A 12773-nucleotide genomic window follows, 5' to 3' on the forward strand; every position below is an offset into this window, starting at 1 on the left:
AAAATGCAGTATTTCAATTTCATAATTCAATAGAAAATGAGGCGTATAATTGCAGAAAGGTCTACTTTTCGAGAAAAAAGAACCACTCCTTTAACCAGGCTGGCTACGGGCCTGTGTGTGTCCTGACTCTGTAGGAAGCTTCTTGCTGGTCTTTAGTCTTGTGTTTTGTGTCTCACCATATATCTCAGTTGAAATTTGAGCCACAATGGACATTTTATTGTATAAATTAGATTTTTTTTACAAAGAAAAATCAAGACAAATAATGTTTTATCTGAATCCAATTTCCAAATTAATTTTCTTTTTTAGGATACATATCCACATCACATCAAGTTGGAAAACACTGAACACAAATCAATGTGTTAATAGGATTGTATATTTGACATACAGTGCTCACCATATATAAGTACGCCTCAATTTGAAAATGAATATTATTATCCATTTCTTAGTGAATATGGGTATATACACATATATATACACGTGTGTGTGTGTGTGTGTGTGTGTGTGTGTGTTGAACAAAACAGATATATTTATTAAAATAATATTTTAGTCACAGAACATCTTTAAAAATGAAAAGATAAAACATTTAAATTCAAGCAAAATATTGCAAAAAAAAAAAAATTACAACCTACAAAATTTCAACAAAATTGTATATATGTTTTGTTTCTCCTGATTTTTGCTATTTTTGAAAAATTTACTTAATATTTTCCCCTAACAAATAAATTTGGCCTTCTCATTTTTGAACCATTAACAAAGTTGTTTTGTTAGATCCAGATTTGGCTTCAGTACTGACTAATCTAATGTATATGCACAAATATAATATTGTATAGCTTCCTATAGAAAATGTTCATTTAAATAAGAGATTTGTGGGGGTGTACTCATATATGCTGAGCACATGTGGATAATAACAGTAAAATATAAATTTAAAAAAGCATAAAACTTTACATTAATTCTTTACTATATATTAAAAGAGTAAATTGCTGACAATTCATTTCTGCAATTTCTTTTAAATCAATGAGTAATAGATTATCTGAACACTGACAGTAGGCTATAGCAGATCCCAGTAGTCGGGTACATATTTTTGCACTCAATGAATTCATTATCTTATGGAATCAGTCTGACAGCCGTTATGAGATTAGGGAAAATATTGCTGATGTCTGATGAGATTAATCATAACACTGCTCAAAGAGGCTCAGATCTTTTAGAGACGTGATTTAGCCTGTGCTGCTTGTGATTTAGACTGCACAAGAAATCCTTTTTGCTCCAGGAACTGTCCAAAGAGCCGAGCAGCTTCCTCAGCACACCCACGATGGATGGTCAGTCCAAAACCTCCATGTCCATAGTTATGGATGACCTGAGGAGAATAAAAACAGCATGACGTGTGAAAAAAGAGAAGTAATGAAGATGAAATGCTGCTTTATTCACTAGATGAGCTCACCTCAAATGAGTGTCCTCCAGATCTTATGGATTCTCTCTCCAGTCTGACTTTACTGCGTGCAGGTCTGAGACCAGTCCAGTCTTCTACTATCCGCGCATGCTAGACAGAAAATATATTATGTTAGGAAAGTCACTACTTAACCAATAATAAAACATCTGATCTTCTACCTGTAGACTGGGCTCAAGTTTGCAGGCGGCTTCCCAGATTTGTTTGTGGTCAACAGAACTGTTCAGCCGACTCCAGTTTCCCACTTGGAAAACTCCACCAACAGTGACCAAACGACTCCTGAGAAGACAAACTGAGGTAATGTGCACCACTGCCAAGATCACATTTTGCATTAAAAAATGTAACTCTTTGACTACTATTTTGTGAATAAGCTTTAATTTTTAACCATGAGGATGCTCACCCAGGTATGATGTAAGCTGAATTACCCCTTGATGAGAAATTATGTGTGGCGATCCAGTGTTTAATCCAGGGAGCATCTACCTGTTCACATACAGCACACAATCTGAGAGTATTTTCACTATTGGTTTTTACATCCCCTACTGTTTTAGGGTTTTTTGGTGAAGTAATTGAAGTCCCCATGAAATAAAAATATATATAATGTTAATTTTACTAGCACACATTGTTATTATTAAAAATATAGTTGATTGTTGTCATTTTGAAGACAAAAGAAGACATTTTGAATATTGTTGGTAACCGGTAACCATTGACACCATTAGTATCTTTTTGTTCCTATAAATCTGGCTACTGGTTTCCAACATTCTTCAAAACATCTTCTTCTATGTCAAAAAGAATAAAGAAACGCATCAAGATTTGAAACCTCCTGAAGATAAGTAAATAGTACAATGGAAAAAAATGCTGGGTTCCTCTCACTTGATTTGCATAGGGAGAACATGAGAGAATTAGGTTAACTTATTAGCTTTTACCAATTAAAGTGGGTTGAACATAAAACAATAAGTTGTTTCTAAACAAACATCAAAAATTGTGTTGTTTCAGTTTATTTTAAATAAGTAGTTTGAACAAAGAGCAAACATCATTTTATGAGTAAACTTTTAATTTTGGGTGAACTATCACTTGATAGTGGTGAAAATGATACTGCTGACATTGTTTTTACGGTAAAAGTCTTGTACAAGCCATGGAGCAATATTTAGTGTGCTGAGATTGATATTAATTCCTCCCATATATGTTGTATCTTCAAAATATAACTCTGAAAACATTGTTGTCAGTGCTTTTAAAAATAATTTAGCCTATATTTTATCTACAATACAACTCAGAAGCTAATAGGTTACTTTGGTGCAGAGGTGTTGCTAGACATAAAGCTGATGGCCGAGATTTAAGTTACTATTAGGTTAACCCTTACCTTCCTTATACTCATCTTTCCTACTGCTTCATACAAAAATGTCCATCTATAGGACCCTGTAATATTTTGTCATCATCATCATCATCATTACTAAGGAACTTTAGTGTTGTTCAGTGCTTGAATAGGACATACAAAATATTTCTGGTGTGGAAATTGTGAGAGAGTTTAAGTATAAGAGTGCTGCTACAGCGTACAGGTGCATATAGCCCACTTCCATCATAGCTTTCATCCTTTATTCGAAGCCTACCTCAACTGGTTTTGTATCAGTTTGTTGTGTTTTGATTAAACTCAGGGTGAGTGGCAGTTCTAGTTTAATTTGCACCCTGGGTGAACCGCCTAGACCTACCTACCTACCTACCTATATACTCTTTTTATTTATATATATATATATATATATATATATATATATATATATATATATATATATATATATATACTTCTATTTATTACAATTAATAAAATTATTATTATTCATTCATTCAGTCATTTTCCTTCATCTTAGTTTCTATTTCAGAGATTGCCACAGTGGAATGAACCGCCAACTTCTCCAGCATATGTCTTATGCAGCGGATGCCCTCCCAGCCTTTCTGCTTCATAGCCATGCCTAGTCACAATAAGGTCATCATATAAACTACAGTTTTGTCAACTTGCAAAACTCGCTGCATTCAGACACCTCTGCATAAAAGTTACACCAGTTACTCCAGTTTTCACAGCACATAAACTGCACATATTTTATTGGCGTGCATTTAAACAACCGGGATTCACACCGGGAGCAGAGCAGCACTTGAGGCGGGAATGGTTTTCTGCGTGCATGTGTCAGTTTGTTTTGACTAGCTGTTTTGTTGCACATATAGAGAGTAACCTCTCACTTGAACAGTATGAGAAGTATAATTATTTTGCACGTGTTTATTATCTTAGTACATCATGCTGTGTACAGGTTTATGTAGTTTACGAGGACATAAAAATTGTATAATGACATGTCTATGACCAGTACGGCGTGGTGGCACAGTGGGTAGCGCTGTCGCCTCACAGCAAGAAGTTAGCTGGTTCGAGCCTCAGCTGAGTCAGTTGGCATTTCTGTGTGGAGTTGGCATGTTCTTCCCATGATTGCGTGGGTTTTTTCCGGGTGCTCCGGTTTTCCCCACAAGTCCAAAGACATGCGCTATGGGTGATTTGGGTAAGGTAAATTGTCCATAGTGTAGGCTTTGTGTGTGAATGAGTGTATGGATGTTTCTCAGTGATGGGTTACTGCTGAAAGGGCATCCGCAGCATAAAACATATGCTGGATAAGTTGGCGGTTCATTCCGCTGTGGCGACCCTTTATTAATAATGGGACTAAGCAGAAAAGAAAATGAATGAATGAATGAATGAATGTCTATGACCAAGTTGTACTCTGTTAAGGTGGTTTACAAGGGCATGCTGTGTGTCCTCCTAATTAAAATTGATACTTAATGAGGTCTTTTAACACTCAAAATGTACCACAGATTTCCTGTAAGGGTTGGGTTTAGGGGTAGGGGTGGTAAGGCCAAAACAGTTTTTATAGCATAAAATACACAATGCCTATTGAGAGTCCTTGTAAACCATATATAAAAGTGTGTGTGAAAAGCATTTCAGGAACCTTTTTGAACTTAAGCCTCACCTACAATGTAGATATCAGATAACAGTTGAACTTATTGAATTAATCCACTATATTTGGCATCTTTCACACAATCCTGTTAAACAGAGGGAGGGGAATTAGGCAATCAAACCATTAAACGTCACCTTAATGATCTGTCCTCTGGCAGGCTGAAGCTCAGGATCAGGTTGCAGCTCTCCTGAACGAACACCAGAGCAGTTGATGATCACATCAGCACCACTGGCTGACAACTGGAAAACATTATACAGTATGTTGTTAGTGTGACTGTATATTCTTAGTAACTCAAATTAATTATAGTGCTGCTATGCTGTAAGTCATAGGTCTCAGACTCGATTCCTGGAGGGGCGCAGCTCTGCACAGTTTTGCTCCAACCCTATTCAAACAGCTGATCCAAATAATCAAGTGTTTAAGAGAGTCTTGAACACCTTGATTTGTTGCATCAGCTGTGTTTGAATAGGGTTGGAGCAAAACTGTGCAGAGCTGCGGCCATCCAGGAATTGAGTTTGAGACCTATGCTTTAAGTGCTGAATCTTTGAATAAACATTTTGTGTGTAATGAATTACAAATTAATTAGCTACTGTAATTAAAGTACTTATTCACTCAAGAAAAAGAAAGGGATGACACTTTTTTTAGGTAATCTAATGTAATGCACTTGCATTTCTGTGTAAATAAATTTAGAGAAGCAGAGAAATTCTATTATTTGTTAGACATATTTTGGTGAATTTTGTAATTTTATTTTAGAAGATATTGCATGCTTAAGAAAAAAGCTATGTTTGACAAATGTAATGTTTAACTTGTCTTTTTTTGCAGAGTAATTACAGTATATTTCTTATGTAACGAATGTGCTGGTTGTTATTAAAATGCTTTTTTAAATTAAGCTAAAAGTCTGTTTGACTAAATTACTTTTCAGACACAGTAACAAGGCATTTGCGCCCACAGAACTGCTGCTCACTGGATATTTTCTCTTTTTCAGACCATTCTCTGTAAACCCTAGAGATGGTTGTGTGTGAAAATCCCAGTAAATCAGCAGTTTCTGAAATACTCAGACCAACCCGTCTGGCTTCAACAACCATGCCACGTTCAAAGTCACTTAAATCACCTTTCTTCCCCATTCTGATGCTCGGTTTAAACTGCAGCAGATCATCTTGACCATGTCTACATGCCTAAATGCATTGAGTTGCTGCCATATGATTAGCTGATTAGAAACTGCGTTAACGAGCAGTTGGACAGGTGTACCTAATAAAGTGGCCGGTGAGTGTATTATGATTATGAATGGTTATTATGTATTGATTGGAGAAAGATATATTGCTTTTTCGCAGGCTGATATTTTTTTGAATTAAATATCTCAATCTAGAGCTTTATATTTACTCAAAATACGGCAAAAAACACATCCAAACCTCATTAAATGAATCAATCTTTCTTTGATAAAACTTGACATTTCTTTCTTTTAACCTGTAGAGAAAACGAGAAAATTATTCAAATGTGTTCTAGATCTTAAGTTTTAAAAATATATATACACATATTGTGTACAGTTTGTTTATCTCTCACCAGTCCATTAGCCAGGGCAGATATGATTTTCCTTCAATCATGATAGAAGTGTTGAACCAGCCAAAGCTGAGAATAGGTAATGCAAAATGAAAATATGACACTGAGATCAATTACATTTAATTTAAATGGAAAATCAAAGTTGTCAATAAACACAAGCACCAGAGGCTTTTTAAGAGTATAAAATAATAGCTATATAATAGAATATAATATAATATAATATAATAAAGGCGGCGATGCAGTGGCGCAGTAGGTAGTGCTCTCGGCTCACACCAAGAAGGCGGCTGGTTCAAGCCTCGGCTTGGCCGGTCGGCATTTTTGTGTGGAGTTTGCATGTTCTCCCTGCATTCGCGTGGGTTTCCTCCGGGTGCTCAGGTTTCCCCCACAAGTCCAAAGACATGCGGTACAGATGAACTGGGTAGGCTAAATTGTCCGTAGTGTATGAGTGTGAGTGAGTGTGTATGGATGTTTATCAAAGATGGGTTGCAGTCCGAAGGGCATCCGCTGCATAAAAACATATGCTGGATAAATTGGCGGTTCATTCCGTTTGTGGCGACCCCAGATTAATAAAGGGACTAAGCCGAAAATAAAATAAATTAATGAATGAATATTATATTATATTATATTATATTATATTATATTATATTATATTATATTATATTATATTATATTATATTATATTATATTATATTATATTATATTATATTATATTATATTATATTATATTAGATCCAAAAGTTAACGTTCATATAATTATTAATTGCCTATTTCTAAATGGTCTGTCTCTAAAAGTGAGAACGTATACCCCCCCAACCCAGTTGCTACACCTATGGGTTAACAAATGTCTTAGTCTGAATTAACCTAAATTAATAATTAGTTAGTAGAAGTAAAGCAGGTACTGCTCCACATCTTGTACTTTGATCTTGAAATAATGTCTACAGTAACATGTTTCAGATTTGTAAAAGGAATAAGCACCTGTAACCCGGGAACATCTCTAATTCACGACTGGTCAGTTGGCGAAAACCCAGCACTGTCTCTTTAAATGAGGGGTCCTGTTGCAGGGGAACAAGAGACAGATACAGAATATGTAATTGTATAATGAAATGTCATTTAACATGCAGCTACATGGGGTATTTTGAAAATCACTCATTTAAAGGGATAGTTCAGCCAAAAATGAAAATTCTGTATAATTTATTCTACCTTTACTCCTTTCAATCTGTTATGAGTTTCTTTCTTCTGTTGAGAAGATATTTTGAAGAATGCTGGAAACCTGTAACCACTGACTTCCATAGTATTTGTTTTCCTACTATGGAAGTCTTTTCTGTTCTTTTGGATTCTTTTGTGTTCAACATAACAGAGAACGTCATAAAGGCTTTGGAACCACTTGAGGGAGAGTAAATAGTGAGTAAATACATTTTTTGGGGGGTGAACTGTCCCTTTAAGACAGGAAATGTCAGTGTTCTCACTGCTGCAGTTTCAGTGCACAGATTGTAGCCAGACTGAAGGAAGATTCCCATTTTGATTGAATCTGGAGAGGTGAGGAAACTCAGTAGATAGTCAAAGGTCTCTTTGTTCCATTGACTGAGAATAGAAAAGAAAACATTTTAGCTGGGTCCTTCAAGATATCTGAGAAACAGCTGCATTGACAGATAAAAGCTCACGTTTCTTTGATGTTGCCCTTGTCGTAGAGATAGGGCTGCCAGAGTCCAGCTGCCCCATCGCTGGTGGTCAGAGGAGTGAAGATATCAGCATAAACCTCTATGGTCAGAGGAAAGACTCTGCTGTGGAAGTGCTGGTAGATGCTCTGAGCAGTGGAGAGACCGATGACCCCCGCACCAATAATGCACACCTTCATGACTGCAGACAGAAGAGTGCCTTATAAGTGTGCATACTTGCTGCATATAATAGGTAATTTGTTAAAGAACTAAACTTCTGATTTGTCTTATGTGCAAGTGAATATAGCTTATTCTTTTTTATTATCAGCAATGCTGCCATTAATCTGATTAACCTTGCTAACTTAAATGGTGGTGGTCCAAAGTGTATTTTTAAGGCTTGGTTGTGTTTATAAGACGTAAAGCAATGTGTGCTTGTGCTTCATTTGTAGAAAATCACGTTATTTTTTCATATATCTTACTTCGATTATATACAGCTACTGAGCAAACATGAAAACGAATGTCATATTTCTTAGTTCCTCAAAAAGGCCGCCCTCAAGAGGATCTGATTGACCAGCAAACATAATGTGCTGTGATTCACGGATCAGCTCCTGTCAGTTTGAGCATGAATCAGACAGAAAATGAAAAGAAACCTCATGCCTACTCTCTAAAATAAAATCTGACAAAAGTCTTTCACATATATTTGGAATAAGCATGTGCAAGTAATATGAAACGTTCACATATTTTTGTGAGTTCATTATTTAAGATGTGGAATGCAGGTAAAGCGGCTGCATAGAGAGACACTGCAGCGCTGCTGAAGATTATGGCTGTTTACAGCGGTTTGACTGATAAATATGAATTTGTAGCTAAATTGTTAGCGTTGCCAAACAGCATTTCCTGTTGTTTACATCCTTGTTTACGTCCTTTCTACAGCATACCATTAACGCTAGACACTGTGCATGTAATACATCAATTTTAACAAATAAAAATATTTAGGTTGTAGCTCACAATCCACAGCTTCTGCTATTATGGTTGGAGCTGCTTCTTCTTTGAGGAGTTTCTAGCCAAATCCAGCACTGAACGGGAGAGATTCTGGAAGTAGTCCTTTGTCAAATGCTAGCTATGTATTTATCATAATTCTCTGGATCGTAATTAAAATTAAACTGTAAGCACTTCTCTCTTTGTGTCGTGTCTTTTGGAAGCCCAAATACAAAAACAATAGAAACTGTAGAAATAGAAGCGTTGGGACGGCATTTTAGCTTCCTTTGCTACAATATTACAGCGCCTCTGGCCATGCCCCTATGCTGCTCGAGGTGAATGGGCATAACCTGAAGCAGTTGTGATCTTACTAACCCAAATTTATTTTTTTGGAGTCCCCAAACTTCGTTGGCTGTAGGCTTTGCTAAGCTAACTCTGTAAAATCCAATGTCTCCCTTTGCACTGAACTTTGAGCATATTACATTCAGAGATGTTGTTTATGTTCACAGCTACATTACACATCAACTAAATTTTAAAATATGATGTTATAGTGGATCACCCCTTTAAAATATTGATTGATATTAATGTACAAAAATTAAAAATTTAGAGATATCAGCTAACATTACATATGCAACACTGATAAGATTGGTTTTTGTTTTTTGGTCACCTTCATGTGAGCTTAGTTGAGTAAGCAATTCACTGCATGTAAAGCAATGCTGGGAAAAAAACTGTTTCACTCACCTGAATTAAGCTGTCTAGTAGAAAACTAGTGGAAACAGTCCTGTATGCTTCTTTCCCTAACATGCAGTGCCTTAAGACTGCATTAAATAGAATCTGAACTTACTAATTAACTTTATTCCCCACATTGCATAACATACACGATCAAAAAGTGCAGCCATTCGATTGGTTTTCTTTACACAAAGCTTGGATTATAGAGTAAAGTCCACCAGGTTGTATTAGAACCAGGCTTGGCCTCTTCTTGAGGTCTGTTTAATATTTTACTTGAATGAACAAATTTTATTATCAACAGGGGAAGCTTATTTAGATTTACTATCTACATTATGAAATTGCTGAGTTTAGAATTTATACAATAAATAACTGTAATAAAATAATGACTATATTATTATATTATATTATATTATATTATATTATATTATATTATATTATATTATATTATATTATATTATATTATATTATATTATTCATTCATTTTCCTTCAGCTTAGTCTCTTTATTCATCAGGGGTCGCCACAGCAGAATGAACCACCAACTTATCCAGCATATGTTTTACACAGCAGATGCCCTTCCAGCTGCAACCCAGGAGAACATGCAAACTCCACACAGAAATGCCAATTGACCCAGCTGAGACTCAAACCAGTGACCTTCTTGTTGTGAGGTGACAGTACCAACCACCCTGTATTATATTATATTATATTATATTATATTATATTATATTATATTATATTATATGATATGATATGATATGATATGATATTATATTATATTATATTATATTATATTATATTATATTATATCCACAACAGGTGACGCAGTGGCACAGTAGGTAGTGCTGTCGCCTCACAGGAAGAAGGTCGCTGGTTTGAGCCTCGGCTGGGTCAGTTGGCGTTTCTGTGCAGAGTTTGCATGTTCTCCCTGCATTTGCATGGATTTCCTCCGGGTGCTCCGGTTTCCCCCACAGTCCAAAGACATGCGGTACAGGTGAATTGGTAAGGCTAAATTGGCCGTAGTGTATGTGTATGAATGAGTGTGTATGGGTGTTTCCCAGAGATGGGTTGCGGCTGGAAGAGCATCTGCTGCGTAAAACATATGCTGGATAAGTTGGCGGTTCATTCTGCTGTGGCGACCCCAGATTCATAAAGGAACTAAGCCGAAAAAAAATGAATGAATGAATGAATATCCACAACACCTTATTGCAACTGAAATTACTTTTCTGCTAATTACAAATTTGGATTTTGTGAAAATATATTGAATGTAGGGGTTGACTTAAGCAATTCCATGTATAGGGCCCAGGCATTGAAACTCGAAACATTCTAACATATAAATAAATAAATATATATGCAGGTTTGTTTTGGTTTTTTATTAGTAATATAGAATCTGCATGTTAAAAATAGATTTTAAGTGGAACTTTTATCTTCTTAGTGTAAAATTAAATACAACCAAATCACACACACAAAAAAGAAAAACAAGTTCACAAATTAACTATACGTACAGTCAATAAGCCGTATTTGTGATTAAATTGTAATATTTGCATCATGTGCAGTACTTAAGGAACGTTCCACTATTCATGAGGGCCTCTGGTTTTGAAAAGAAGTAATAACATTAAAATCTTAATGGTTGTAGACAGATTTGACAACATATGATAGAAAATTTATAAATGAGCTATGTGAATAATTTTTGGCATTGGTTGGGGCCCCCTAATTTCCTGGGGCTCTAAGCGGTTGCTTACCTCGCTTATTGGTTAAGTCCACCCCTGATTGAACGTATAGCCTACTACAGTGATGTAAACCCTATAAACCTAATTCCTATATGGAACAACTCTTGAATTTCCGTCACAAAAACAAATTATTAATATTTTATTCTGACGAACTGTCATTTTTTTAATATAACACCTGCTCTAATAACGACACATTTTATGTGAAATATGGAAGAAATGTTTCCAACTCACACCTGCTTAATAATCTCTAGTAGTCTTGAACGCCTTGATTAATTGGATCATCTGTGTTAGATTAGGGTTGGAGCAAAACTGTGCAGAGCTGCGGCTCTCCCAAAATCAAGTTTAAGACCTAGGGTAACACACAGTGACAGTAGTTGCCTGAATTATTACATCGCTCCGCCAGTAGGTGTTGTCAAATATGTATTTTGTGCAAATATGAATCACTTCAGTCATCGAATCACCAATTCAACTGATTCACTAGTCGACTGAGTCGATTACGGCTGCAACACACTCCTTTAAAAAACATCTTCAAATAAGTTCTTTTAACTGCACATTAATGTTGTCAACTGCAGTGTATAGCTTTTAAAAAGTCTAAGATTGACATTTTCCACACAGGAGAAGTTCTTCGTGTTTATTCAAATATCCAACGTGATTCAAAACACTACTGACTCGCTCAGTAAAAGGCGTGTTCCTTAAATAATTTCAACCAATGATATTCATCCTCCACAACCAATACTCGAAGGCTATTGGCTCCTGCTAGAGTCAGTCTTCACGACAGAACGCGAGCCACTCGCTTGAACGGGGAGAACCAAAGAAAGCCGTTCACATCAAAAAGATTCATTCAAAACACCGATTCATACGAACACACCGCTAATGAACAACTGTGGGCATCAGTAGCGGTCCGAATTTGAGCCCCATGCGGTAGTAAGTGAGTGAGAGAGTGAGAAGCAGCAAAACAACATCCAGTTCATGTCAAAATGAAGTCAACGGTACAAACGAGCCGCTCAGCCATGGCCTTTTAACAGCGAGCGCGTGGAGTCGCAGCGCAGTCCCCGAATATCTGCCGGGGGAAAATCCGCTAGCCGGTTTAGCTTGTGACAGATAGACTGGCCGTTGTGCTGGGAGGTTTCCATCCATGGCTCTGGTCACCCTGCAGCGCTCGCCCACTCCCAGCGCCGCGTCCACTTCCAGCACCGCCACCACCAACGCGGGGGAGGTAAGCGGAAACAAGCACGAGATGTGGGAATGATGTAATCCTTAATAAAAACATAACGGGACGCTTATATATTTCACTCACGTAGGCCTAATGCTAATACAGCTCAGGCGGTAGAGCTAACCAGCGGGATGCCATCAGGGTAGATGTGGGATTGAACGCTGTGTCACCGTGTTTATCTGCTCAAATCACATTTGGGCATTTTATGCACAATACTTGAGGTTATTGACTTCAGTTTTACTCAATCATTCTCATTCATCAACTTTGGGAAGGTGTTTAATCTGTGTTGTAGACATAACTTACAGGCAGTGTTTATGGTTGTGGTTGGATGGAGCTTGATGCTCTTGCTGTGTTGGATGCTGATCAAGTCTTTCATCAAGAGAAAGTGTTTGGCAGTGATGTTAGCTGTTTATTGCTTGATGTTTAGATGTTTATCGAGCTAATGGCTTGTTTCTAGGCTGTCCTGCAATTTGTGGTGTAGAGAATATGTATGACTT

The 12773-nt window shown here is 36.7% G+C and overlaps 2 protein-coding genes across 2 annotated transcripts in view; one reads left to right on the forward strand and one right to left on the reverse strand.

The window, feature by feature from the left end:
- Positions 1-194: 194 nt before the first annotated feature.
- LOC130228993 (D-amino-acid oxidase-like) lies at positions 195-9521 on the reverse strand. The gene is made up of 11 exons (XM_056457537.1): positions 9351-9521; positions 7641-7836; positions 7446-7560; positions 6955-7031; positions 5983-6048; positions 5832-5886; positions 4560-4664; positions 1842-1921; positions 1603-1720; positions 1436-1534; positions 195-1351 (listed from the first exon to the last, which is right to left on the reverse strand). The coding sequence occupies exons 2-11, from the start codon at positions 7832-7834 to the stop codon at positions 1199-1201; spliced, it is 1062 nt and encodes a 353-aa protein (XP_056313512.1). The 5' UTR covers positions 7835-7836; positions 9351-9521; the 3' UTR covers positions 195-1198.
- A 2377-nt stretch (positions 9522-11898) lies between these two features.
- ssh1a (slingshot protein phosphatase 1a) overlaps positions 11899-12773 on the forward strand; it is a 111267-nt gene continuing 110392 nt past the window's right edge. The window contains exon 1 of the mRNA XM_056457539.1: positions 11899-12279. Coding sequence (XP_056313514.1) covers positions 12199-12279 — 81 coding nt within the window. The 5' untranslated portion in view covers positions 11899-12198. The remainder of the gene's footprint in view (positions 12280-12773) is intronic.

This window comes from Danio aesculapii, chromosome 5 (genome assembly GCF_903798145.1).
Source record: "Danio aesculapii chromosome 5, fDanAes4.1, whole genome shotgun sequence".
In the NCBI taxonomy this organism is placed as follows: Eukaryota; Metazoa; Chordata; class Actinopteri; order Cypriniformes; family Danionidae; genus Danio; species Danio aesculapii.

What these genes read in the sequence shown, in the direction of transcription:
- LOC130228993 (XM_056457537.1), bottom strand. Translation starts at nt 7,834, where the DNA reads ATGAAGGTGTGCATTATTGGTGCGGGGGTCATCGGTCTCTCCACTGCT. An exon ending in TGTGCACTGAAACTGCAGCA is followed by an intron (nt 7,032 to 7,445) that starts GTGAGAACACTG and finishes CCCCTGCAACAG; the next exon opens with GACCCCTCATTTAAAGAGAC. An exon ending in TCAGCTTACATCATACCTGG is followed by an intron (nt 1,721 to 1,841) that starts GTGAGCATCCTC and finishes TTGTCTTCTCAG; the next exon opens with GAGTCGTTTGGTCACTGTTG.